This window comes from Gymnoscopelus microlampas (genome assembly GCF_963454915.1).
Source record: "Gymnoscopelus microlampas genome assembly, chromosome: 16".
In the NCBI taxonomy this organism is placed as follows: Eukaryota; Metazoa; Chordata; class Actinopteri; order Myctophiformes; family Myctophidae; genus Gymnoscopelus; species Gymnoscopelus microlampas.
Genome location: NC_139953.1, coordinates 50,455,150 through 50,480,517, shown reverse-complemented (window position 1 = coordinate 50,480,517; position 25,368 = coordinate 50,455,150). Strand labels below are relative to the sequence as shown.

The 25,368-nt window shown below is 42.2% G+C and overlaps 1 protein-coding gene across 9 annotated transcripts in view; it reads left to right on the top strand.

Annotated features, from left to right (window-relative positions):
• LOC311063266 (uncharacterized protein) overlaps positions 1-25,368 on the top strand; it is a 151,760-nt gene that overhangs the window by 55,813 nt on the left and 70,579 nt on the right. For 8 of the 9 annotated variants that reach the window (XM_084082575.1, XM_084082578.1, XM_084082579.1 and 5 more), the window contains 4 exons: positions 2,712-2,825; positions 12,662-12,720; positions 13,034-14,822; positions 17,855-18,028. In XM_084082575.1, the coding sequence (XP_083938701.1) occupies positions 2,712-2,825; positions 12,662-12,720; positions 13,034-14,822; positions 17,855-18,028 (2,136 nt within the window). The remainder of the gene's footprint in view (positions 1-2,711; positions 2,826-12,661; positions 12,721-13,033; positions 14,823-17,854; positions 18,029-25,368) is intronic. The other variant, XM_084082581.1, reaches the window with a different exon arrangement.

Below are 25,368 nucleotides of genomic sequence, written 5' to 3'. Positions count from 1 at the left end.
TGTCGAACCTATAATGCTGGTGGGGGCAAGATGTCCACTTCAATGCTATAGTATGCAGGCCATTCTGTTGTAGATATATGGTCTCCTCCCTCTATTCAGTTATTCTACTTTGATACTAACGTGAACAATAGACATAGCCACCTACCGTCATTAACGTGATAAGCCTTGTTATTTCCAGGAGAGCTGGATCTACTAATCTGCAATCTAGGTTTTGTGAAACTGACACGACACTGTCACGCACGAGTGTGCACACACACACACATTTTAATCATTTCATTTTAATCACACACACACACACACACACACACACACACACACACACACACACACACACACACACACACACACACACACACACACACACACACACACACACACACACAGAAAATATGTTGTGCTATATTAACCAGTTTAGCTGGGGACCCCCTGGAACCTACTCAAGGCCCCCTGGGGAGCCCCGGACCATACTTTGAGAACCACTGTATAACTGCATGCTACTTTCCACTGATATAACCTGGCTTAAAGCAAATAACTTAAAATACACATATTAAAGGGATATTTGTCTCCGCCAGGCCGAAGGCATGGCGAGAGAGTATGTTTTACCCTCCGTCCGTCCGTGTGTCCGTGTGTCCGTGTGTCTGTGTGTGTGTCCTGTCTGTGTGTTAGCAGCTAATCTCTGGCACCGTTGGCCCGGTCGCTGCGAAACTGTGCACACACACTCCCTGGATGCCAATTCAGAACCTCTGCCTCAAATTTTTCACATGGACCTGTTATAGCGCCACCTGGAGGCCGATTTGTGCAAAACCCATTTTTTTACATTACTCCTACAGATTTTATCCAAACGTCATGCAAATCGGTACACAGTATCTCTACAGTCATGTGATCAACACCGATCTGTCCGATTTCCCATATTCCATCCTCACTGCCTATGGTTGGCTTCCAAAGTTTGCAGGATTGGTCCGTTTTGAACAAAAAGCCTCAACTATGCACGCAGCTTGCGATTTCCGTGAATTTTCACACGCACATTCCCACTAGGCCGAGGAAGAAATGCCACCCTTTTCACATTGGCCTGTTACAGCGCCACCAGCAGGTCTAATTTAGCAAAACACATTTTTGGAACAAAATGCCTCAAATCATGAATGCAGTGTCTGATTGCCGTGAAAGACCTAAGAATAAATGGCACCCTTTTCACATTGGCCTATTATAGCGCCACCAGGAGGCCAGAATAACATACCTGGCGGAGACCTGTGCTCCGAGGAGCACTTTTTCTAGTTCACTTTCAAATCAGTATTTTTTGTGTACTCAGGCTTTTATGTTTCACCCCAGATAGTTTGCTATAAGTTGCTTGATTCAGTATTTAAATATTTGATACTCATTTTATCAGACACGCCCCCTTCCTATACAAACCCATTGGAACTTCAAACTCCATTTTAACCATGTTACATTCATTGGTGGCTGATATTGTCCTTAATGAATGTTAGACTCATTAAAACACACGTCTCTGCTTCTGGTGACTGATATTGACCTTCTAATGAATGTTAGACTCATTAAAACACACCTTTTTGCTTCTAGTGACTGATATTGTCCTTCTATTGAACGTTAGACTCATTAAAACACACAACTCTGCTTCTAGTGACTGACATTGTCCTTCTAATGAATGTTAGACTCATTAAAACACACGTCTCTGCTTCTGGTGAATATTGTACTTCTAATGAATGTTAGACTCATTAAAACACACGTCTCTGCCTCTGGTGACTGATATTGTCCTTCTAATGAATGTTAGACTCATTAAAACACACGTCTGCTTCTGGTGAATATTGTACTTCTAATGAACGTTAGACTCATTAAAACACACAACTCTGCTTCTAGTGACTGATATTGTCCTTCTAATGAATGTTAGACTCATTAAAACACACGTCTCTGCTTCTGGTGACTGATATTGTCCTTCTAATGAACGTTAGACTCATTAAAACACACGTCTGCTTCTGGTGACTGATATTGTCTTTCTAATGAATGTTAGACTCATTAAAACACACGTCTCTGCTTCTGGTGACTGATATTGTCTTTCTAATGAATGTTAGACTCATTAAAACACACGTCTGCTTCTGGTGACTGATATTGTCCTTCTAATGAATGTTAGACTCATTAAAACACACGTCTCTGCCTCTGGTGACTGATATTGTCCTTCTAATGAATGTTAGACTCATTAAAACACACGTCTGCTTCTGGTGAATATTGTACTTCTAATGAACGTTAGACTCATTAAAACACACAACTCTGCTTCTAGTGACTGATATTGTCCTTCTAATGAATGTTAGACTCATTAAAACACACGTCTCTGCTTCTGGTGACTGATATTGTCCTTCTAATGAACGTTAGACTCATTAAAACACACAACTCTGCTTCTAGTGACTGATATTGTCCTTCTAATGAACGTTAGACTCATTAAAACACACAACTCTGCCTCTGGTGACTGATATTGTCCTTCTAATGAATGTTAGACTCATTAAAACACACGTCTGCTTCTGGTGAATATTGTACTTCTAATGAATGTTAGACTCATTAAAACACACGTCTCTGCCTCTGGTGACTGATATTGTCCTTCTAGTTAATTCATGTTATTAAGACACTGATAGTTTTTATATTGTGATGATTCCAGAGGTGAATGTATTATCCAGACACTGATAGTTTTTATATTGTGATGGTTCCAGAGCTGAGAACCAGAGACCAGCATCTCCTGCACAAAGCTATGTGTCTATGATGAGTGGCAGGTCTGTTGGACTCTCTTCAGACTTCAGTAATGAGCTTGGACCACCAGACAACAGGTAAGATCACTGATCAGAAAACACAATGTTGTTATAGAATCCTCTTAGAATGCTGTAGAGCTTGAATAAGAGGGCTGTATATGAGAAATTAATCAATGTTGAACAACTGCATGGCCTAGACATTGTTTTTGATGTGGTGCATATGTTAAAATAAAGTTTCCAGGCAGTGTTACAGAGGGTTAGTGGATGACAGTATTCATGGCTGTCACTATATGACGATCACCTCTGGGCTATTTTAGCCACTTCTAGTGATGTGAAGTCACGCTGCACACCTCCATTGGTAATACGCAACTGGGCCACTTGCAGCTTTGCCACTATAGTACGGAGATGGTCAATGGGTTTGTGTTTAGGAGTGTGGAAGCATAGTTTATGTTTAGTTTAAGTTTATGGAGGCTAACTTCTTCATACAGTAGTTTAACTGTATGAGTGGAGACATGGTAACATAGTGTTAACTTCTTCATACAGTAGTTTAACTGTATGAGTGGAGACATGATAACATAGTGTTAACTTCTTCATACAGTAGTTTAACTGTATGAGTGGAGACATGGTAACATAGTGTTAACTTCTTCATACAGTAGTTCTACTTCATTCCTTCTGACCGCCAGAGGCAGTGTTTTCAACACCTGGATATTCATCGCGCGCTCGCGCATAGGTCGAATATTAATACCAACAAAGTCACTCGTGACCTGTGTACGCGCACGCCACCTATATAGGTGCGGTGCACACAGCGATCATCCTCTTTCATCTTTTCGCCTCCACGGCGTAGGTCGATTACTTGCAGCTGCGCACGGAGTCTCGCAACCAACACGGTTGGGGCAACGGACTCTCTGTCCTCCAGAGACTGCGCAGTCTGCTACCATGGAATTACGTTACCCCGTTCACAGGGGCTGTCGGAAAGGAACGACAGAAGGAAGGAGAAAAACAAAACAAAAAAGCATGTAAAAACAGCCCTGCACGAGTCACGACGGTGAATGGAGTTAGCTGCTGCCTGCTAGCGTTGGTAGCTAACTAGAATGGCTTGGTGGCTAACTACAATAGCATCGAGTAGCGGTCCAGGCGTGGAGCCATAGCTGTACATTGGCGACGGTGAGTGCATGTTTGGACTGTGTTACAGAAATAAACAAATAAAGTTAGCGTTGAGGGTGTTTTTCGCCCTGCCGCTTTGATATACCGCAAGCATTGGGGGTGTGTCTCGCCTCGCTGCTGCTGGTCGCTGGGCAACATAACAACAATAGCAGCGTGAGTTTCCCCGCTGCAGCCTGCACCGTTGTGGTTTGTCCTGACACGGATAACGTGGAGCCATAGCTGTACATTGGCGACGGTGAGTGAATGTTTGGGCTGTGTTTACAGAAACAAGAAATGACTAAAGTCATAATATAGCCGCTTGCGGCAGGCTTTTTTTGCCCCAATCTTTTCATAGACATGGTTACTTGTTTTTTGGATTGCTTGTTTCTCTCGCCAAACCTGGCAACATTTAGCGTCACAGAATCTGCGACGCTAAACGCTCTAATTTTTTTATATAAATGGTGGCAACATTTTGTGACACCACACGGGTCTTCCCAACAATAGCTAAGATTGAAGTCAGTGTGAACATGGCCAAATAATAACTTAATAGCCAAACTAGGTCTAATGAAGCACGCTAGCATTTAGGCTAACCCTCCTGCCTGAGGCTCTCTCCCTTTCTCTCTCTGCTGCAAAGGAGAGGCGGGTGCTGCAAAGGGCCGTCTCCCCATTGGCGGGAAGTGTGAAGGACAGCCAGGACAGCCAATGACACTTAGGTGTCACTTGGGTGTCGGACTAGGGTCCTGGATCCTGCAGGAGTCTCCTGACAGTGTTTCTCACTCCCCTACTGCTTGCACTCCGCTACTGCTTGTCGCTGGACGAAAGAAGGATAAAGGATCAGCGTTGAGAGTGTGTTTCGCTCTGCCGCTTAATATACCGCAAGCATTGGGAGTGTGTCTCGCTCCGCTGCTGCTGGTCGCTCCACTACTGCTTGTCACTGGACGAAAGAAGGGAAAAGGATTAGCGTTGAGAGTGCATCTCGCTCTGCCGCTTGATAAACCATGGCGGGGGCGGCCCACCGTCCATATAGCGTGAGCATTGGGAGTGTGTCTCGCTCCACTACCGCTTGTCGCTGGACGAAAGGAGTGGAAAGTATTAGCATTGAGAGTGTGTCTCGCTCTGCCGCTTTTGGAGGGACCACACCACTGCAGCGTGCGCCCACTGGAATATACCGCTAGCATTGGGAGTGTGTCTTGCTCCGCTACTGCTTGTCGCTGGACGAAAGCGTTGAGAGTGCATAGTCTGCTCTGCCGCTTTGAGAGACCGCGGCAGAACCTGATCGCCTGATTGATGTCTCATAGGCGGTGCTCTCCCCTCGATGACACGACGGCGGTGGAGCCAGATTGACTGGTTAATGTGTCTCATAGAAGGTGTTCTTTCGCCTCAAGGACATGACCAAAGCGTTAATGAGCGCAGTGGCGGAGGACTGACTCCATTAGGTACAAATACCTAAAGCGTACACCATTGTATGAGCGCTCTTCTGTGGATGTTTTGGCTAAGAGTGGTTCTCACTCTAACGCAGACATTCTATCTACCAGACATGTGGCGCTTGTTAGCGTGATGGCTGCAGCTAATAAAGGACACCCAGAGGGTGCTTTGCTCTGTCGTTATTGGACGATATACTGTGTACCTATTACCGCATGTACTTGGTGCTATGTTCAGAGAATAACAGACTACCGGACAGGGGTGTGCATACAGGTCCCAACTCCACTGAGCGCCAAAACACATGTCAAGTGGTAGACGCTGCTCGGTACTGATTTAAGCAGCATATTTTGCCCGTGATATACAGGGATATGCCAATACTGCCACTGTGTGTGCTTAACCTCACAGTTCGAGTACGGATCATAGCTTGAGTGTGACTCTGCTGCTATTCGGATTATACTGTTTGTGCTTGGCAGTAAAATGGAATTATAATGTTAGTATGGTTCAAGTGTGTCTCGCTTTGCCATCACTTGGTTATCATACTGTGTGTATTTGACACATGACATGACACTGTGGCTTGAGTGGTTCTCGCTCCTTGCTACGACGACGTTGCATATTAGTAACATTGTACTCGGTGTACTGATAATCAATAAACTTGTTTATTGGCAATGGATCCCCATTAGCTGCGGCGAAAGGACAGCCAGCAGCTATTCTTCCTGGGGTCCAAGGCAACGGAATACATTAACAAGTACATAGGTACTTGACGCTGTAGCTTGAACGATTCTCGCTCTTTTGCTATGGCTACGTTATCAATAGCACTGAGTGTATCTCGCTCTTCTGCTGTTACCCACTAATACTGTGTGTACCTGGTACTCACTACTGCTATTCAACATATGCAGTATACTGTGAATACTTGATATCATAGCTTGAGTGTATGTCGCTCTGCTGCTATCCAGATAATACTATGTGCTTGGTAGTGCAATAGTCTTAAATAATTCTATATGACGAGGGAAGTGTGTCGCTTCACCACTTCTTAAATATCATACTGTGTCCTTGACACTGTAGCCTGAATGATTCTCGCTTTCGCTATGGCTACGTCATCAGTAGTATTGAGTGTCTCACTCGGTTGCTGTTGCCCATGGATTATTGCAACAATTGCTGGTCCCAGAAGAGAAGGTCCATTACTTGCGCCAGTCATGTCCTGACTATGGTGCCTGACACAGGCTATGGCTGTGAATGTTTAGCTAATTGGTCAGCCATGGGGAGTACAGCCCAATATGGCCTAGACCTAAGGCTAGTGGTTGATGCCAACATTGCTTACTTTACTTACCTTACTGTAAGTCGATCCGGATTAAGAGCGCCTGCTAAATGCCTAAACTGTAAACATTGCTTCTCTGGTGGTGTCACTAGATGAAGCTGTTGAGCTGGATGACTGTTGCTCATGGCCACAGTGTTAGTCTCTGGTCTGCTACCTAGAGCCATGCCACAGAAGCTGGAATGGGATGTATTGGACATTCCCTTAACTACCTCGCCCTGGCCCTCCAGCATGCGAGTGTTGATACGCAGACACAGCGCCTGTACAGCGCCTATGCAGCGCCTATCACTCTAGGCGTTTGCTTGCATGATTAGAGAATCAGCAGACTGTCTACTTGCATAATGTCAGTGCCACGTGTGGCTTTTCTAAGGGGTGGCCATAACTGAGTGGTTAGTGGCCCGCATGGGGAGCCAGAGCCTCTGGATGTCCCGGGTTTGATGCCAGGCCAGCAATGGGTCGATGTGTGTCCCTATCTGAGCCCCTAATTGCCCCCCTGAACGCCGTTGAATGGCTGCTCACTGCTCCTAGTAGTTCTAGGATGGGTAAATAAATACAGCGGATGAATTTCACGTAAAAAAATCGGTGGGCCTTGCCTCATCTTGCAAATTTCATAGCAATGCGCTTGTTGGGTGTACAGTCCAGGCTGCGGACATGTTTCCCACTGGAAGCCTCTTGGATCCGATAGCAGTTTGGATCACGTGCATATGTATGGCAGAGCGGTAGTACCGTTAGCCTTGAGGGTATAACACGTTGTTGGCTGTAGGTCTCCCTTCCGCGACAGACCAGTCCGTTAGGGCAGGATGCTCTGGCCTACTGCAGCTTCTCAATGAAGTGCCTTGGCCTCTCCACGGAGACAAGATCTCCTGTCACAGTTTGGGGGGGAGGTGCAGGTGGCATCCTCACTCCTGACCTTCAGCTGCGTCATTGACCACTGAAATTCAAAACTATTGTCCGAACATTACTGGATTTTCGTACATCGTACCAAAGGAATAAGGATTAGCGTTGAGGGTGTTTCTCGCCCTGCCGCTTGGATATACCGCAAGCATTGGGGGTGTGTCTCGCCCCGATGCTGCTGGTCGCTGGACGACAATAAAGATAAAAGAATAAGGATTAGCGTTGAGGGTGTTTCTCGCCCTGCCGCTTTGATATACCAGGGCGTTGCACGCCAGCGAGTGTGAATTGTGCTCTAGTTGGAACAAGGGCCACTGTATAGGTGGGAGCTTTGCTCTGTGCTTATGCTGCCCTAGATATCTGCGGATGATGTTGAGTAGGGGGGTCAGCCTCTCTACCATGGAGATGCTTTCCGCATGTGGCTCCCACAGGTTGCATGGGTGCCCTCATGATGCTTGCCTGTGGTATTGGAAGCTTTGTCCCCAGCCGGTGCATCAGGCTGCTCTCAGATGACTATCTGCTAGTACTCTCTGTCCTCACTGCTTCATCTGCAAAAGTGAGTAGGTGGGCTTCATTCCCTGGCCATTGCCAGAGACTGTTAAAGTGGGATTCCGATGGGTCTGGGTTTACCATATGGCCGACCCCTCCTTACGTCCTCAGAGGCTTTCTGCCTTTCACGTCAGCTAGCCTATTTATTTGTTAGTTTGCTCCTCAACCAAGGATGGAGCAACTGCATTCTAGTACCTGCCTATTGTGTCCCGTCCGGGCTCTGTGGCAGGACATAGCTGTGATGGCTGGAGTTTGGTTGTATTTGTCTGTGATGAAGGGCACAGCTGTGCCTTGGCTTAATGGAGACTTTCATTGCTGCGTTCAGGCAAATGTACGTCTTAAGTGGACCTCTAGGTTTCCCCCAAGGCATTTCTTGACCGCGGGTGTTGCCAGAGCCTCTCCCTCAGTGATACAGGCTTGGAGCAGGCCAGGAGATGCAGCCGAATGGGCTTCATCTTTCATGGGTTTTTGCCCGCTCCTGTATATATATATATATAGTCAACCTGGCCGTCTCGCAGCGACGGCTGTGTTGTTGTCTGTTCATTCTATCTGCAAACCGACCTCGGTAAGCGCAGATTCCTCGTGACTATGTTGGTATTAGTCATCCAGGTGTTGAAAACACTGCCTCTGGCGGTCAGAAGGAATGAAGTAGAACGAGAGTTATGCATATAACTAAGGTTCTACGAATTCCGGATGACCGCCAGAGTTGACTGTCACTCGGAATCTCATTCTCGACGAAAAGATTTCAAGAGGATGATCGCTGTGTGCACCGCACCTATATAGGTGGCGTGCGCGTACACAGGTCACGAGTGACTTTGTTGGTATTAATATTCGACCTATGCGCGAGCGCGCGATGAATATCCAGGTGTTGAAAACACTGCCTCTGGCGGTCATCCGGAATTCGTAGAACCTTAGTTATTTGCATAACTCTCGTTTAACTGTATGAGTGGAGACATGGTAACATAGTTGTTAACTTCTTCATACAGTAGTTTAACTGTATGAGTGGAGACATGGTAACATAGTGTTAACTTCTTCATACAGTAGTTTAACTGTATGAGTGGAGACATGGTAACATAGTGTTAACTTCTTCATACAGTAGTTTAACTGTATGAGTGGAGACATGGTAACATAGTGTTAACTTCTTCATACAGTAGTTTAACTGTATGAGTGGAGACATGGTAACATAGTGTTAACTTCTTCATACAGTAGTTTAACTGTATGAGTGGAGACATGGTAACATAGTGTTAACTTCTTCAGACAGTAGTTTAACTGTATGAGTGGAGACATGGTAACATAGTTAATATTAACTTCTTCAGACAGTTGTTTAACTGTATGAGTGGAGACATTGTAACATAGTTAGTGATGTAATGATATACTGCTCTATGTTCAACGCAAGATGACTAAACACTGTGGTGTTTAGTCATCTTGTACTACCTGTATTATTTAGTTAACTATAATCATCTCTACATGATGGAGTAGATAGATATTATTAAGTTAACTATAATCATCTCTGCATGATGGAGTAGATAGATATTATTAAGTTAACTATAATCATCTCTGCATGATGGAGTAGATAGATATTATTAAGTTAACTATAATCATCTCTACATGATGGAGTAGATAGATATTATTAAGTTAACTATAATCATCTCTGCATGATGGAGTAGATAGATATTATTAAGTTAACTATAATCATCTCTAAATGATGGAGTAGATAAATATTATTAAGTTAACTATAATCATCTCTGCATGATGGAGTAGATTAGATATTATTTAGTTAACTATAATCATCTCTACATGATGGAGTAGATTAGATATTATTAAGTTAACTATAATCATCTCTGCATGATGGAGTAGATTAGATATTATTAAGTTAACTATAATCATCTCTAAATGATGGAGTAGATAAATATTATTAAGTTAACTATAATCATCTCTGCATGATGGAGTAGATTAGATATTATTTAGTTAACTATAATCATCTCTACATGATGGAGTAGATTAGATATTATTAAGTTAACTATAATCATCTCTACATGATGGAGTAGATAAATATTATTAAGTTAACTATAATCATCTCTACATGATGGAGTAGATAAATATTATTAAGTTAACTATAATCATCTCTGCATGATGGAGTAGATTAGATATTATTAAGTTAACTATAATCATCTCTACATGATGGAGTAGATAGATATTATTAAGTTAACTATAATCATCTCTACATGATGGAGTAGATAGATATTATTAAGTTAACTATAATCATCTCTACATGATGGAGTAGATAGATATTATTAAGTTAACTATAATCATCTCTACATGATGGAGTAGATAGATATTATTAAGTTAACTATAATCATCTCTACATGATGGAGTAGATTAGATATTATTTAGTTAACTATAATCATCTCTACATGATGGAGTAGATTAGATATAATTTAGTTAACTATAATCATCTCTACATGATGGAGTAGATAGATATTATTAAGTTAACTATAATCATCTCTACATGATGGAGTAGATAGATATTATTAAGTTAACTATAATCATCTCTACATGATGGAGTAGATAGATATTATTAAGTTAACTATAATCATCTCTACATGATGGAGTAGATTAGATATTATTTAGTTAACTATAATCATCTCTACATGATGGAGTAGATAGATATTATTAAGTTAACTATAATCATCTCTACATGATGGAGTAGATTAGATATTATTTAGTTAACTATAGAAACAGGAACAGAACATCTGTTATAAAGTGTAAAGAAGCACAGCGGTAACGTAACAAGGTGTATTGATCAGCTGGGTGCATGTAGCCTGTCTGCAAACATGCGTTCCACTTGTATGCTGGATTTCATCATATTTTTACCTCGGTAAAGGTGAGCAATGTTCATTAGAAAAGGCTTATATAATGTCCTTTCCATGTTTTATTAGCCTTTTATTTGGTCATGGGGTTAAACCTTGTAAACTTCTTTACTCTCCTTACACATGAGAGCATTTATTACTTGATCCATCGTGCGATCGAAGGACTCTCTTCCAGACAGAACACAGAACAGTTGTACTAGTCAAGGCGATGCAACGCCGCATCTGTTATGTTTAGACGAGAGACGCACCAGAGAACTTGCACCAGCGTTGCCAGATGTTGTGAGAGAAATAAGCAACCAGATCTAGGAAAACAAGCCCAAAAGAAGCAACTATGGCACTTGGCCATTATGAGCACTTTAATTAAACCTGTATACATTGAAATTATATAGGCTACTGTATACATTGAAAATAGCCGATCTACAAGCCTATTGAAAATAGCCGATCTGCAAGCTCACAACGCTTCGCGATGTGACACGTTGTGAGCTTGTAGTTGTAGATCTGCTTTTTGAGTGGTGCCAACCACTCCTATATCTGGCTTTGTCCGTGTGTCCGTATGTATGTATGTATATCTGTCCAATAAACAAACATTGATGACAACATCAATACGGGGCTCATCAAAGTCACCACTCTCTTCACACAGGGTGTGATTTTTTTTAACTTGAAATAAAATGTGGAATATTTGGAAGATTTTTTAAGCATTCTAACAACACAAATCTGGTAAGGGCTCCAGCTGGCACCAAACATTTTCAGATGGGGGTTATAGGGATAAATTAGCCTACATATTAACTTGGGGGTCCATGACATGAAAATATTTGAGAACCACTGGTTAAAATAATTGAACAATTGTGAAGCAAGCCCAAATAAGCAACTACACTTTAGAAACAAGCCCAAAAAACTGCACCCCACAGCTACCAATATTTACAAGCAACTTAAAAAAATAAGCCCAAATTCACTTATAATAAGCGGATACGGCAACACTGTTCAGTACGGTGATGTTGAAGTTGGATGTTGTTGGATAAAGCCGTCCAGATTAATCATGATCTACACCTGGTGATCCGCACGCTTCAGGGATATACGAAGCCCTTTGGGAATTGCACGTCAGTTTGAGCTTACAGAAAATACGCCCTCCTTTACAAACTTTATTTACCCCATATTTACAACCAGCATAATGAATCAGGGCCATTGTCTTTCAATAGGAAGGAAGTATTGTGTGAATAAATGTTACTATAAGTTATGTATTGTTTGAGATGGAATATAATGAAAGAATAAAGTAAACAGTGTCTGTCAGAAAGAGAAAGCTGTGACTAATGACTTTCTGTCCATTAACCCATTAAGACCTGGAACACCTATACGTTGTTATACCTTTCAATCCAGGAACATCTTTGTGTAACGTTAGCTGTTGTTATATATAGAAACATGTTTATTTATGACATGTTTGAATTAAAACATGAGGTTTTTACAATGAGCCTCAGGTCTAAATGTGTTAATGGAGCTGGAACCTTTATTTGAGCAGCATTTTACTAGTTCACTGTTTACTACATAACTAGTACTTAACTAGTCTGTTACCGTCCATCTATAGTTACTAGCTTCATGCTAATCACCACTCTGTGTGTGTGTGTGTGTGTGTGTGTGTGTGTGTGTGTGTGTGTGTGTGTGTGTGTGTGTGTGTGTGTGTGTGTGTGTGTGTGTGTGTGTGTGTGTGTGTGTGTGTGTGTGTGTTTCCACAGAGAGAGGACTGATCTGTCCAGCGGTGCAGTGTGTGACCATCCCACCAGCATTGAACAAAGTAAAGCCTGACATATCATTCATTTGAAACATGATGTAAATAATAAATACATGGAATACATAACTCACTAAATAATATAACTCTAAACTACCAAAACTACAACTGGTTATATGAATAAATACATAGTTTTGTTGTTGTGGTTGTTGTTGCCTTTTGAGTTGTTTCAGAGTCAGAATGTGTTTTATTTACATTTTATCCTGGGTTAGGGTTAGAAAATAAATCATAGTAAAGTTAGTTAAAAATCCTATATTTCCATAGGATATAAATTTGTGACTGAAGGTGTGTTTAACATTGATGAACTGTTGTGTTCCAGTGGATGTCAGTCTGCAGGAGATTTTAAAGCCACACATGATCGTTGTGACAAAGAGGTTAGAAGAAGGTCAGAGAGAAGACATCACTGGACCAGGACCTGGAACCTCCATCAACAAGATCTACACAGAGCTCTACATCACAGAGGGAGAGAGTGGAGGTGTTAATCAGCAACATGAGGTGTGGCAGCTTGAGACAGCATCCAGGATGGAGAAGAACCTCCTTGACAAGCCAATCCTGTGCTCTGACATCTTCAAACTCTTACAAGGCAGAGTGAAACCCATCCGAAGTGTTCTGACAAAGGGCATCGCCGGCATTGGAAAAACATTCTCTACGTACAAGTTCGCTCTGGACTGGGCGGGGGGCGTGGCCAATCAACACATCCATCTTGTGATTCTGATGTCGTTCCGGGAGTTGAACTTGGTCAGACATAAGCAGTTCAGTCTTCTCACACTGATCCATGAGTTCCATCCAACATTGAAGAAGCTGACAGCAGAGAAGCTTGCTGCCTGTACGACTCTGTTCATCTTTGATGGTTTAGATGAAAGCAAAATTTCCCTGAACTTCCACAACAACGACATTGTTGCTGATGTCACAGTGACATCATCAGTGGGCGTGTTGTTGACCAACCTCATCCAGGGGAATATGCTCCCCGCAGCTCTCCTCTGGGTAACTACCAGACCTGCAGCAGCCAATCAGATCCCTCCTGAATGTGTTGACAGGGTGACAGAAGTACGAGGGTTCACAGACCTCCAGAAGAATGACTACTTCAGGAAGAGATTCAGTGATGATGAGCTGGCCAGTAAAATCATCTCACACATCAACAAAACAAGGAGCCTCTACGTCATGTGTCACATCCCACTCTTCTGTTGGATCGCTGCTACCGTCCTGGAGGACATGTTGAAGACATACAAGCCAGGACAGCTGCCCACGACCCTGAATGAGATGTACTGCCACTTTGTGCGGGTCCAGACAAGGAGAAAGAAGCAGAAGTATTCACAAGACGTGAATCAACAGGAGCTGATGGAGTCTGACTGGGAGGTTCTTCTGAAGCTGGGAAGGCTGGCATTTGAACATCTGGAGAAAGGCAGCATCATGTTCTACCAAGAAGACCTGGAAGAGTGTGGTCTTGATGTCACAGAGGCATCGCTGTACTCAGGAGTGTGCACAGAGATCTTCAAAAGAGAGAGTGTGCTCTTCCAGAGAAAGGTCTACAGCTTCATTCATCTGAGCATTCAGGAGTTTCTGGCAGCAGTTTACCTGTTACACTGTTTCAATGAGAGGAAGACGGAGGTGCTGAAGACATTCCTGGAAGGTTACAACAGTGACAGTTCCCTGGATGACTTCCTGAAGAAAGCCATGTTCAAAGCCCTGAAGAGTAAAAACGGCCACCTGGACCTCTTTGTCCGCTTCCTTCATGGCCTCTCACTGGAGTCCAGTCAGAGACTGTTAGGAGGCCTGCTGGGTCAGAGAAAGAACAGTCCAGAGAGCATCCAGAGAGCCATCAACAACCTGAAGGAGATTGACTACGATGACTCTCCCGACAGATGCATCAACATCTTCCACTGTTTGATGGAGATGAAGGATGACTCAGTACTGCAGGAGATCCAACAGTTCCTGAAGCCAGAGAACAAATCAGAGAAGGAACTTTCTGACACCCAGTGTTCAGCTCTGGCCTTCATGCTGATGATGTCAGAGAAGGTTCTGGATGAGTTTGACCCTCAGTCATACAACACATCATCGTACGGGCGATATAGACTGCTGCCAGCTGTGAGGAACTGCAGAAAGGCTCGGTTAGTATTCATGTGGATTTAAACATAAAACTTAAAATGGAGGAATCATAGTAAATCTTCAGTCAGTCATTTTAAACATCACTAAATATTCAACTTTTAAATGTTAAACACATTTTACATTATCAATTATACAAATACTGTAAAACATTGGATTATATACAGCATCTACAATAGTATTATATGGTCTAGTATTAGTAACCGAAGTAAAGTATGAATAATGATAACATCGTATTAATGATTGCTTTCATTTAAACTCTGTGATATGTTATATTATAATATTGCTTTTACATTACACACAAAACATCCTAGAATGAAATACAAATATATACTTGACATGATATAGAGCATAGCGGTGGCGGCCATTTTCTGGTTCCATAGATCAAGACCCCATTAGTCTTTTCCCATAGAGATTTCCAAAAATATTTATATCCATTTTTTAAAGCCTAGAATCAAGCCATCCAGGATCCTGGTGAATCATGACCATAAAACGTTTGATTCTATGAAAATAAATATGTATTAAATATAGTATATCATATAATTAAATATTCAATTAAAAATTTCCACAGTCTAAGTTCATTTAGTGAACGTCACACTGTACATAGACATTGTATTTAAAGTGAACGTCACACTGTACATAGACATTGTATTTAAAGTGAACGTCACACTGTACATAGACATTGTATTTAAAGTGAACGTCACACTGTACATAGACATTGTATTTAAAGTGAACGTCACACTGTACATAGACATTGTATTTAAAGTGAACGTCACACTGTACATAGACATTATATTTAAAGTGAACGTCACACTGTACATAGACATTGTATTTAAAGTGAACGTCACACTGTACATAGACATTGTATTTAAAGTGAACGTCACACTGTACATAGACATTGTATTTAAAGTGAACGTCACACTATACATAGACATTATATTTAAAGTGAACGTCACACTATACATAGACATTATATTTAAAGTGAACGTCACACTGTACATAGACATTGTATTTAAAGTGAACGTCACACTGTACATAGACATTGTATTTAAAGTGAACGTCACACTGTACATAGACATTATATTTAAAGTGAACGTCACACTGTACATAGACATTGTATTTAAAGTGAACGTCACACTGTACATAGACATTGTATTTAAAGTGAACGTCACACTGTACATAGACATTGTATTTAAAGTGAACGTCACACTGTACGTAGACATTGTATTTAAAGTGAACGTCACACTGTACGTAGACATTGTATTTAAAGTGAACGTCACACTGTACATAGACATTGTATTTAAAGTGAACGTCACACTGTACATAGACATTGTACTTAAAGTGAACGTCACACTGTACATAGACATTGTACTTAAAGTGAACGTCACACTGTACATAGACATTGTATTTAAAGTGAACGTCACACTGTACATAGACATTGTATTTAAAGTGAACGTCACACTGTACATAGACATTGTATTTAAAGTGAACGTCACAGACATTGTATTTAAAGTGAACGTCACACTGTACATAGACATTGTATTTAAAGTGAACGTCACACTGTACATAGACATTGTATTTAAAGTGAACGTCACACTGTACATAGACATTGTATTTAAAGTGCAAAGTCATATTTTGTGGCTTCATTCTGTCATCCATGAGTAACTCAATAATGCTGTATTGGCTCATAAATAAAGATAAAGAAAACTTTATTATCCATTAGATTAACATGACATGGAAATGGTCCTTTGTTTACAACTAAACTTGTTTTCAAACATTTAGCCTCAGAGGGCTTGTTTCCAATGGACCAATAGAAACAAGTCCCTTGGGGCTTTTATTGTTATCCTTTAGTGTGCATTGTTTTAGAATTTATTTTAATTGAGTCTCAGTCTTAGTCCAGTTTCAATCACCCTTGTTAGTTTATATCGTATTTATTTAGTCAAGCTCATTCTGTTTTTATTTAGTTTAGTTTTAGTCGACTAAAAGTCAAGCATTTAGTCTTTATCTTAGTCAACAAAAACCTTTTACATTTTAGTTTTACATTTGAATTTTATTCTGTTGGTCTGCTTTTATTCCATGAAACTTGACATTTTACCACACTGATCCCAGTACAGCTTAACACTAAACACAGAGTCATTATAAAACCCATGTCCAGTTCAACCATAAGCAACCAGGTCTAAGAAAACCAGCCCAAAAGAAGTGACTACTGTAAAAGCCCTTTAAGCCTATATACATTGGCTATTTGAAAAAAAAAAAGCAGATCTACAAGCTCATAACGTGATCTGCTATTTTCAAAACAAATCTTGTATGGGGGTCCCCTGCACAAAATATTTTCATATGGGGGCCCACAGACAAATAGATATTGATTTGGGGTTCTCGACATGAAAATGTTTGAGAGCCACTTTAAACAACATCAGCAAACAAAAGCAACTATCTTTAGAAACAAGCCCCCAAAAAAACACAACCACCAATATTTACAAGAGACTTCAAAGAAAAACAAGCCAAAAGTTGCTTATAATAAGCAGACATGGCAACACATAATGGGTTTTCTATCTGTGGAACCACAAAATGGCGGCCTCTGCTATGCTCTATATTACCACTCGTTGGACGTATGTCAAGCCCCCAGAACCCAGTAGTTTCATTGAAGCCAAATGGACATGCTGGCCATTCATGGTACTGCAGCTTAGGGGGCCCAACACGAACGAGCGAAACGGTTTCGACCAATGGGCTCGACTCACGAGCATGTGCACGAGCTTGCGCACGAGCTTGCGCACGGGGCTGCGCGCTTCTGTGACGCAAAACGCGTCACAGAAGTGACGCACTGGGCCCAAAATAGGCCTCGCCCACCAAATTTCCAACCCGGAAGAAGGGGTGATTTAGGCCCATGCGCTGGGTGAGCAACTCAATGCAAGTGGATGGGAGGAGATTTCGGGTGCCCTCTCTATTATTTTTAACTCTATGACGTATGTTTGATAACGTCAACGACTGTTTTGTCATAAAGCTAAAACACATTCTCCCTTTTAATCTGTAATTACAGACTTGTTGACCTTCCCATGGATGAGACACGCTGTGAGATCCTGGTGTCAGCTCTCAGCTCTAATCCGTCCCATCTGATAGAACTGGAAATAACTCTGTGCATCCTGTCAGCATCAGAGGTGAAGCAGCTTTGTGACGCAATGAAGAGTCCACACTGTAGACTGCAGATACTGAGGTCAGTACCCCCCCCCCCCCCAAACCTGTGTGTGTGTGTGTGTGTGTGTGTGTGTGTGTGTGTGTGTGTGTGTGTGTGTGTGTGTGTGTGTGTGTGTGTGTGTGTGTGTGTGTGTGTGTGTGTGTGTGTGTGTGTGTGTGTGTGTGTGTGTGTGTGTGTGTGTGTGTGTGTGTGTGGTCGGTCCAGCAGTGGGCTGGTCTAGATTTTAGAACATCCACATCCTCTGGGTTTGGTGTCCATGTTTTGCACTGATCTGTTCATTAACATTTACACTTATTCATTGGCATGAATATTGTACATAAAACACCTTTGATATCTATGTAAGGGCATCACTGGTATTTTATTTCTAATTCTCAACATGTGAAAAGTTGGGTTGTCCGATATTGGCTTTTTTACCGATAACCGATATACCGATATTGTCCAACTCTTAATTACCGATACCGATATCAACCGATACCGATATATGCGGGGATTATTGTGATTAGGGTAAGCTCAAATTTCATATCACACACACCATATACAGTAAGAACTCCTGTAACTTATTTATAAAGCAAAAAAAAAAAAAAAAAATGTTCAAAAAACGATACCGATATTTTCCCGATATTTTTTTTTTATGCTAATATCGGCCGATAATATTGGGAGGCCGATAATATCGGACATCCCTAGTGAAAATTGTAGACTGACATAATTATCAGTGGAATGGAAATGGGCGTGGCCGGGGGTTTGACTAGGAAGTCGGTTGCTCTGGCAACCAAAGTATTTTGTGCTCCATAAATGTATGTTTGCTATTATCCATATTAACCTATAACTCACACACACACACACACACACACACACACACACACACACACACACACACACACACACACACACACACACACACACACAGAAAGCTTGCTACGGGGTTCAGGCATGTTCGCCTCGGATGCAGTGGTCCATGTTTGCAACATGTTCAGTCTGTGAGGAGGCGGGCTTTATGTTTCTGAACTGTTCAGTCTGTGAGGAGGCGGGGTTTATGTTTCTGAACTGTTCAGTCTGTGAGGAGGCGGGGTTTATGTTTCTGAACTGTTCAGTCTGTGAGGAGGCGGGGTTTGTGTTTCTGAACTGTTCAGTCTGTGAGGAGGCGGGGTTTGTGTTTCTGAACTGTTCAGTCTGTGAGGAGGCGGGGTTTATGTTTCTGAACTGTTCAGTCTGTGAGGAGGCGGGGTTTGTGTTTCTGAACTGTTCAGTCTGTGAGGAGGCGGGGTTTGTGTTTCTGAACTGTTCAGTCTGTGAGGAGGCGGGCTTTATGTTTCTGAACTGTTCAGTCTGTGAGGAGGCGGGGTTTGTGTTTCTGAACTGTTCAGTCTGTGAGGAGGCGGGGTTTATGTTTCTGAACTGTTCAGTCTGTGAGGAGGCGGGGTTTGTGTTTCTGAACTGTTCAGTCTGTGAGGAGGCGGGGTTTATGTTTCTGAACTGTTCAGTCTGTGAGGAGGCGGGCTTTATGTCTCTGAACTGTTCAGTCTGTGAGGAGGCGGGCTTTATGTTTCTGAACTGTTCAGTCTGTGAGGAGGCGGGCTTTATGTCTCTGAACTGTTCAGTCTGTGAGGAGGCGGGCTTTATGTTTCTGAACTGTTCAGTCTGTGAGGAGGCGGGCTTTATGTTTCTGAACTGTTCAGTCTGTGAGGAGGCGGGCTTTATGTTTATGAACTGTTCAGTCTGTGAGGAGGCGGGCTTTATGTTTATGAACTGTTCAGTCTGTGAGGAGGCGGGCTTTATGTTTATGAACTGTTCAGTCTGTGAGGAGGCGGGGTTTATGTTTCTGAACTGTTCAGTCTGTGAGGAGGCGGGGTTTATGTTTCTGAACTGTTCAGTCTGTGAGGAGGCGGGGTTTATGTTTATGAACTGTTCAGTCTGTGAGGAGGCGGGGTTTATGTTTCTGAACTGTTCAGTCTGTGAGGAGGCGGGCTTTATGTTTATGAACTGTTCAGTCTGTGAGGAGGCGGGGTTTGTGTTTCTGAACTGTTCAGTCTGTGAGGAGGCGGGGTTTATGTTTATGAACTGTTCAGTCTGTGAGGAGGCGGGGTTTGTGTTTATGAACTGTTCAGTCTGTGAGGAGGCGGGGTTTGTGTTTATGAACTGTTCAGTCTGTGAGGAGGCGGGGTTTATGTTTATGAACTGTTCAGTCTGTGAGGAGGCGGGGTTTGTGTTTCTGAACTGTTCAGTCTGTGAGGAGGCGGGGTTTATGTTTATGAACTGTTCAGTCTCTGAGGAGGCGGGGTTTGTGTTTATGAACTGTTCAGTCTGTGAGGAGGCGGGCCTTATGTTTATGAACTGTTCAGTCTGTGAGGAGGCGGGGTTTGTGTTTATGAACTGTTCAGTCTGTGAGGAGGCGGGGTTTATGTTTATGAACTGTTCAGTCTGTGAGGAGGCGGGGTTTGTGTTTATGAACTGTTCAGTCTCTGAGGAGGCGGGGTTTATGTTTATGAACTGTTCAGTCTGTGAGGAGGCGGGGTTTGTGTTTATGAACTGTTCAGTCTCTGAGGAGGCGGGGTTTATGTTTATGAACTGTTCAGTCTGTGAGGAGGCGGGGTTTATGTTTCTGAACTGTTCAGTCTGTGAGGAGGCGGGGTTTATGTTTATGAACTGTTCAGTCTGTGAGGAGGCGGGGTTTATGTTTCTGAACTGTTCAGTCTGTGAGGAGGCGGGCTTTATGTTTATGAACTGTTCAGTCTGTGAGGAGGCGGGGTTTGTGTTTCTGAACTGTTCAGTCTGTGAGGAGGCGGGGTTTATGTTTATGAACTGTTCAGTCTGTGAGGAGGCGGGGTTTGTGTTTATGAACTGTTCAGTCTGTGAGGAGGCGGGGTTTGTGTTTATGAACTGTTCAGTCTGTGAGGAGGCGGGGTTTATGTTTATGAACTGTTCAGTCTGTGAGGAGGCGGGGTTTGTGTTTATGAACTGTTCAGTCTGTGAGGAGGCGGGGTTTATGTTTATGAACTGTTCAGTCTCTGAGGAGGCGGGGTTTGTGTTTATGAACTGTTCAGTCTGTGAGGAGGCGGGCCTTATGTTTATGAACTGTTCAGTCTGTGAGGAGGCGGGGTTTGTGTTTATGAACTGTTCAGTCTGTGAGGAGGCGGGGTTTATGTTTATGAACTGTTCAGTCTGTGAGGAGGCGGGGTTTGTGTTTATGAACTGTTCAGTCTCTGAGGAGGCGGGGTTTATGTTTATGAACTGTTCAGTCTGTGAGGAGGCGGGGTTTGTGTTTATGAACTGTTCAGTCTCTGAGGAGGCGGGGTTTAACTGCCTATCGCAAACACTTGAAGTTTAAAGATGGGGTTCTTTTTCAGTTTTTTGTGTCTATGCATTTTACATGACTCTAAGAGGCCCCCTGGTGTAGTTATGATATGCAAATATGTCTTATCTGTGTATTTTGGGGTTTCTTCCTGTAAGCTGAAAGCTTTTGTGTCAAAAGGCCCAATGAAATACACTGTTTTAACTACGTACTAAAAACATCCCCTCCCCTTATTATCATACAACAACATCTGTGGGCGTGGCTAACTCAAACACACATATGTGACTGTGACGCCCCATTCACACACTGATCATGGGACGCCATGTTGTTTGTCTCTATATCTGTAAAATCAACTGTAACAGTCCTTTCATTGTTTACCAGTTGAGATGTGGCAAATGTCTGTCTTTTATTCATAACGACACCTTCAGCACATTACAAATGACTGTTTTCACCAACTTATTAGTGAAAGTATGGAACTTAAGATCCATTCTTCTGAACATTGTATGAAAAATGTAAAGGCAGTCGTGGTAACCTACATAATGTAGTAAACAACCTATTAAATCGGGTTGTTTTTGTCAGCATTAACATGGAGGCAGTTCCTTATTGTGAGCGCGGCTCCATGTTAAAAACCCATGTGTGTTACAGACTAAGAGCGTCTCTGCATGTTAAATTAAACTGGCTGGCTTAAAACCCTGGTTCAAAACGTTTCAATACATCCATAGCGACACGTCAACTAAGTCATTGACCCAAACAGCGTTTTTATTCCTACTAGTGTAGATGATGTCTTGCATATTATTGGTCTAAGATTAACTCCAGAAATGCCCCCCCCCCTCAACTGTTTACTGTACATATCTTTTTATTGCTATATGATGTCTTGCATATTATAGACCCCTTAACAGACGACGTCACACTGGCTGCACGCAGCCAGTATGCGCGCAACGAAACCCATTATATCAGGTCTCGTTAGGACGCGTCTCACTAGCCAACACACATAAGAGGGGGTTGGGGTGTGCTGAAACCAGTGCACCCCGAAACAGGTTGGGAATTGATTGCGTGAAACAATCACCTGTGCGTCCAGGCTCAATGTTAGTAAACAAATAATTGGTCTATTGGATAGTATTATATGTCTTTAAATGTCTCGATGAATTCAATACACAGGACCACAATGGAAACGAGCGCTCATGCTGCGTTCACACCAAGGGGCAAGTCATAGATATTTACGATGAGGCCGACAAAATGGCCAGAGTGGCGCTGTTTTACCCTGCGCCGACCTGCGGTGTCAGAAAGAATTTATTTTAACGCAAGTGAATGGGTTTTTTGACAAACTTTAGACTAGATTTTCTTACTGTAATAAAAATTGTCATGAATTCTATATGCTTCCAGTCGCTACTTTAAAGTCTCCTTTCAATCATCAGGATATGCGTTTTGCTAAATGATGGCCCTATTTATTTTAAAATTGACGATAAAGTGGGCTATTCTCTAGGAGGGGCGGGATGATTTGATTGACAAGCTACACAACCAATAGCATTCATTCCCCGCCCCCCGCTCTTGATTGACAAGCTACCTAACCAATAATGGTCTGGTCTCATTCTGACGCGATATTGAAAGATGGCGGACCTACAGTCTTGCAACAATCGGCTTCATTTTCGGTCTGTAGAAAGCAGCGGAGGGGGTTTGTCCATCTCATTTATACAGTCTATGGTTCACACCAAAAGGACGCCTAATGAAAAAAAGCTTCTATTTTCAATGTTATCTCTATGCAAATTGGCGTTTTTAAAATTTTTCATGAGCGTTTAAACGCCTAAATGTAAAGGCGTGCTTTTTTTCTCCCCAGACCCGAGCTTTGAAGCTTTTCTTTTTGAAGCCTAGAAACTGTCGGCGTTTTTAAGCGCAATTCTAGCCAATCAGAGCACAGCAGGACCTGAGTAGGCGTCGACTAGCTCGTTCAGCCAAAAATAATGTCAGCTCGCAGCAGGCGCAGCAGACAGGTTTCCGAAAGAAAAATCTATTTTTTTAAAATAAAGGTTGTATAAGTAATATTAATGGTGATTTGGCAAGAACATTGCATAGATATGGTCGGAAATAAAAGGATATGTGACCAACAAGTCGTGAAAGCAGTTAAAACTGGTTATGTTCCATGAGGCAGGCCCCTCTCCCCGCCAGCTCACCCCGGGGAGAAGAGAGCCCGCTGGGGGCGGACAGGTCACACGGTCCGCTGTGGTCTGTGGTCCCCACAGTGGACCACAGCCCGGTTTTCACTGGAGCGGGGTAGATGAACACGGAGGCCGAATTGGACTACTACACACACACCCACACAAAACGAATATTAAAGTTACTACATACATACTATGTCAGTGTATATGTCGCTCAACTAATAGCGAAGCATCAAAGGGATGCCCGTAGACAGATCTGTCTGTCTACGGGCTCCGGCCTTGGAGGGAGCGGGACTCCCGCAGTCAGTCTGCCCGAAACAGCAGCAGCTGAGCGGCGAGACAAAAAACAGGAAATACTGCAAGATGATTTTTTCTTTAACTTGTTAATTTGTGTATATAAAATATAGATTCCCTGTCGAATCTCCTAATTACACCAACATTATTCTTGTGAAGTAGGTAGTTTGTGCTTTTTTATTAAGATTTATTAAGTTCGCTTTGGTCATTTCTAGCAACACTGAGTGGTTCTCCCCGTGACAGAGTGCCCTATGACGGGCTCATGGAGAGCAGCGTGGGGGGGGGTAGCGACCAGACAGCCCGTTCAGTTATTTAGCAGCTTGTTTATAAACATTCTGTAGATTTGTTTTCCATAAATAGGTTATGTAGTAACGAAATATAGACTTATTTCTCATCTACAGCTGCTATTTTTCATTTTTGACTTCATAATGCGCATCTGCTCGCACAGCCCGTTTTTGTCTCGCCTCGAAAAAGCTCACTTGAGGAGACTTGAGTGACAGCTTCTTGGACACGCCCAGTTTGATCAAAAAACGTCAAGTCAAATGGACTATAGGCGTTTTTTTCATTAGGCGTCCTTTTGGTGTGAACGCAGCATTAGGTATTTTTGTGCTTATCCTTTTAGCATTTGTATAATCGTACCACTGTACTTTTTTGCAAACGGTTAATTAAGTATTCAATCAATCAATCAATCAATAAATCAATCAATCGCCTCACCATCGGTAGAGAAGGCTTGTGTGTTTCTGAACTAAATTCATTATAGTATATATTCACTTCCACCATGGACAGCTATAGATAGAAAACAGATTAAACAATTCACTCACATTAAAATAAAATACAAATAATAATAAGGCTAAAATTGTTTCGCCAATCTTTTTTCTCTTGTCTGACCTGTTCGCTCATCACTGGGTTGAACTCAGCATGCATACATTCATTCCCATTATTTGGTTGTCATGTACAGATGTGCCATTCCAACTCTTCACGCTCTCCTGATCTTTTCTTTCAAGTTTTCTGAAAACACAGGTTTTCACCACGTTTTGTTCACTGATTAGCCTCGCTAATTCTACTGTTCTGCTACTGATAAGTGTCACTCCTTGACACTTCCAGCAGAGGTGCTCATGTTCAGAGTATGGGTGAATGGTTTTCATACTAACTCAATTACTGTATCTCCCATTGAGTTAGATACTACACTGCACTATATATATATATATATATATATATATATATATATATATATGTATATGTATATGTATATGTATATGTATATATATATATATATATATATATATATACTCATCATATCCACATCGAGACATTTAAAGACGAACAATAATATACAGTATTATGCAAAAACATCATATATTCGAGTAGTAATAAGAAAGAAAGTTATATGTACAGTAAACAGTTGGGGGAGACTGTTTACTTATTACAGGAGCCAGTTACAAATGGCAGTCACCTGTAGGTGCTCTCTTTTAGAGCGGTTTTGAAGGAGGGTAAGAAGTTCCACTTTTTTATAACTGTTGGTAGGGCCTTACACATTCTGGCAGCATTGCAGTACAACAAATTTTACCAATTTTTTATTTGTACCAAAACTGGGTTCAGTGAGTTCAGTGGGGCTCCTTCTG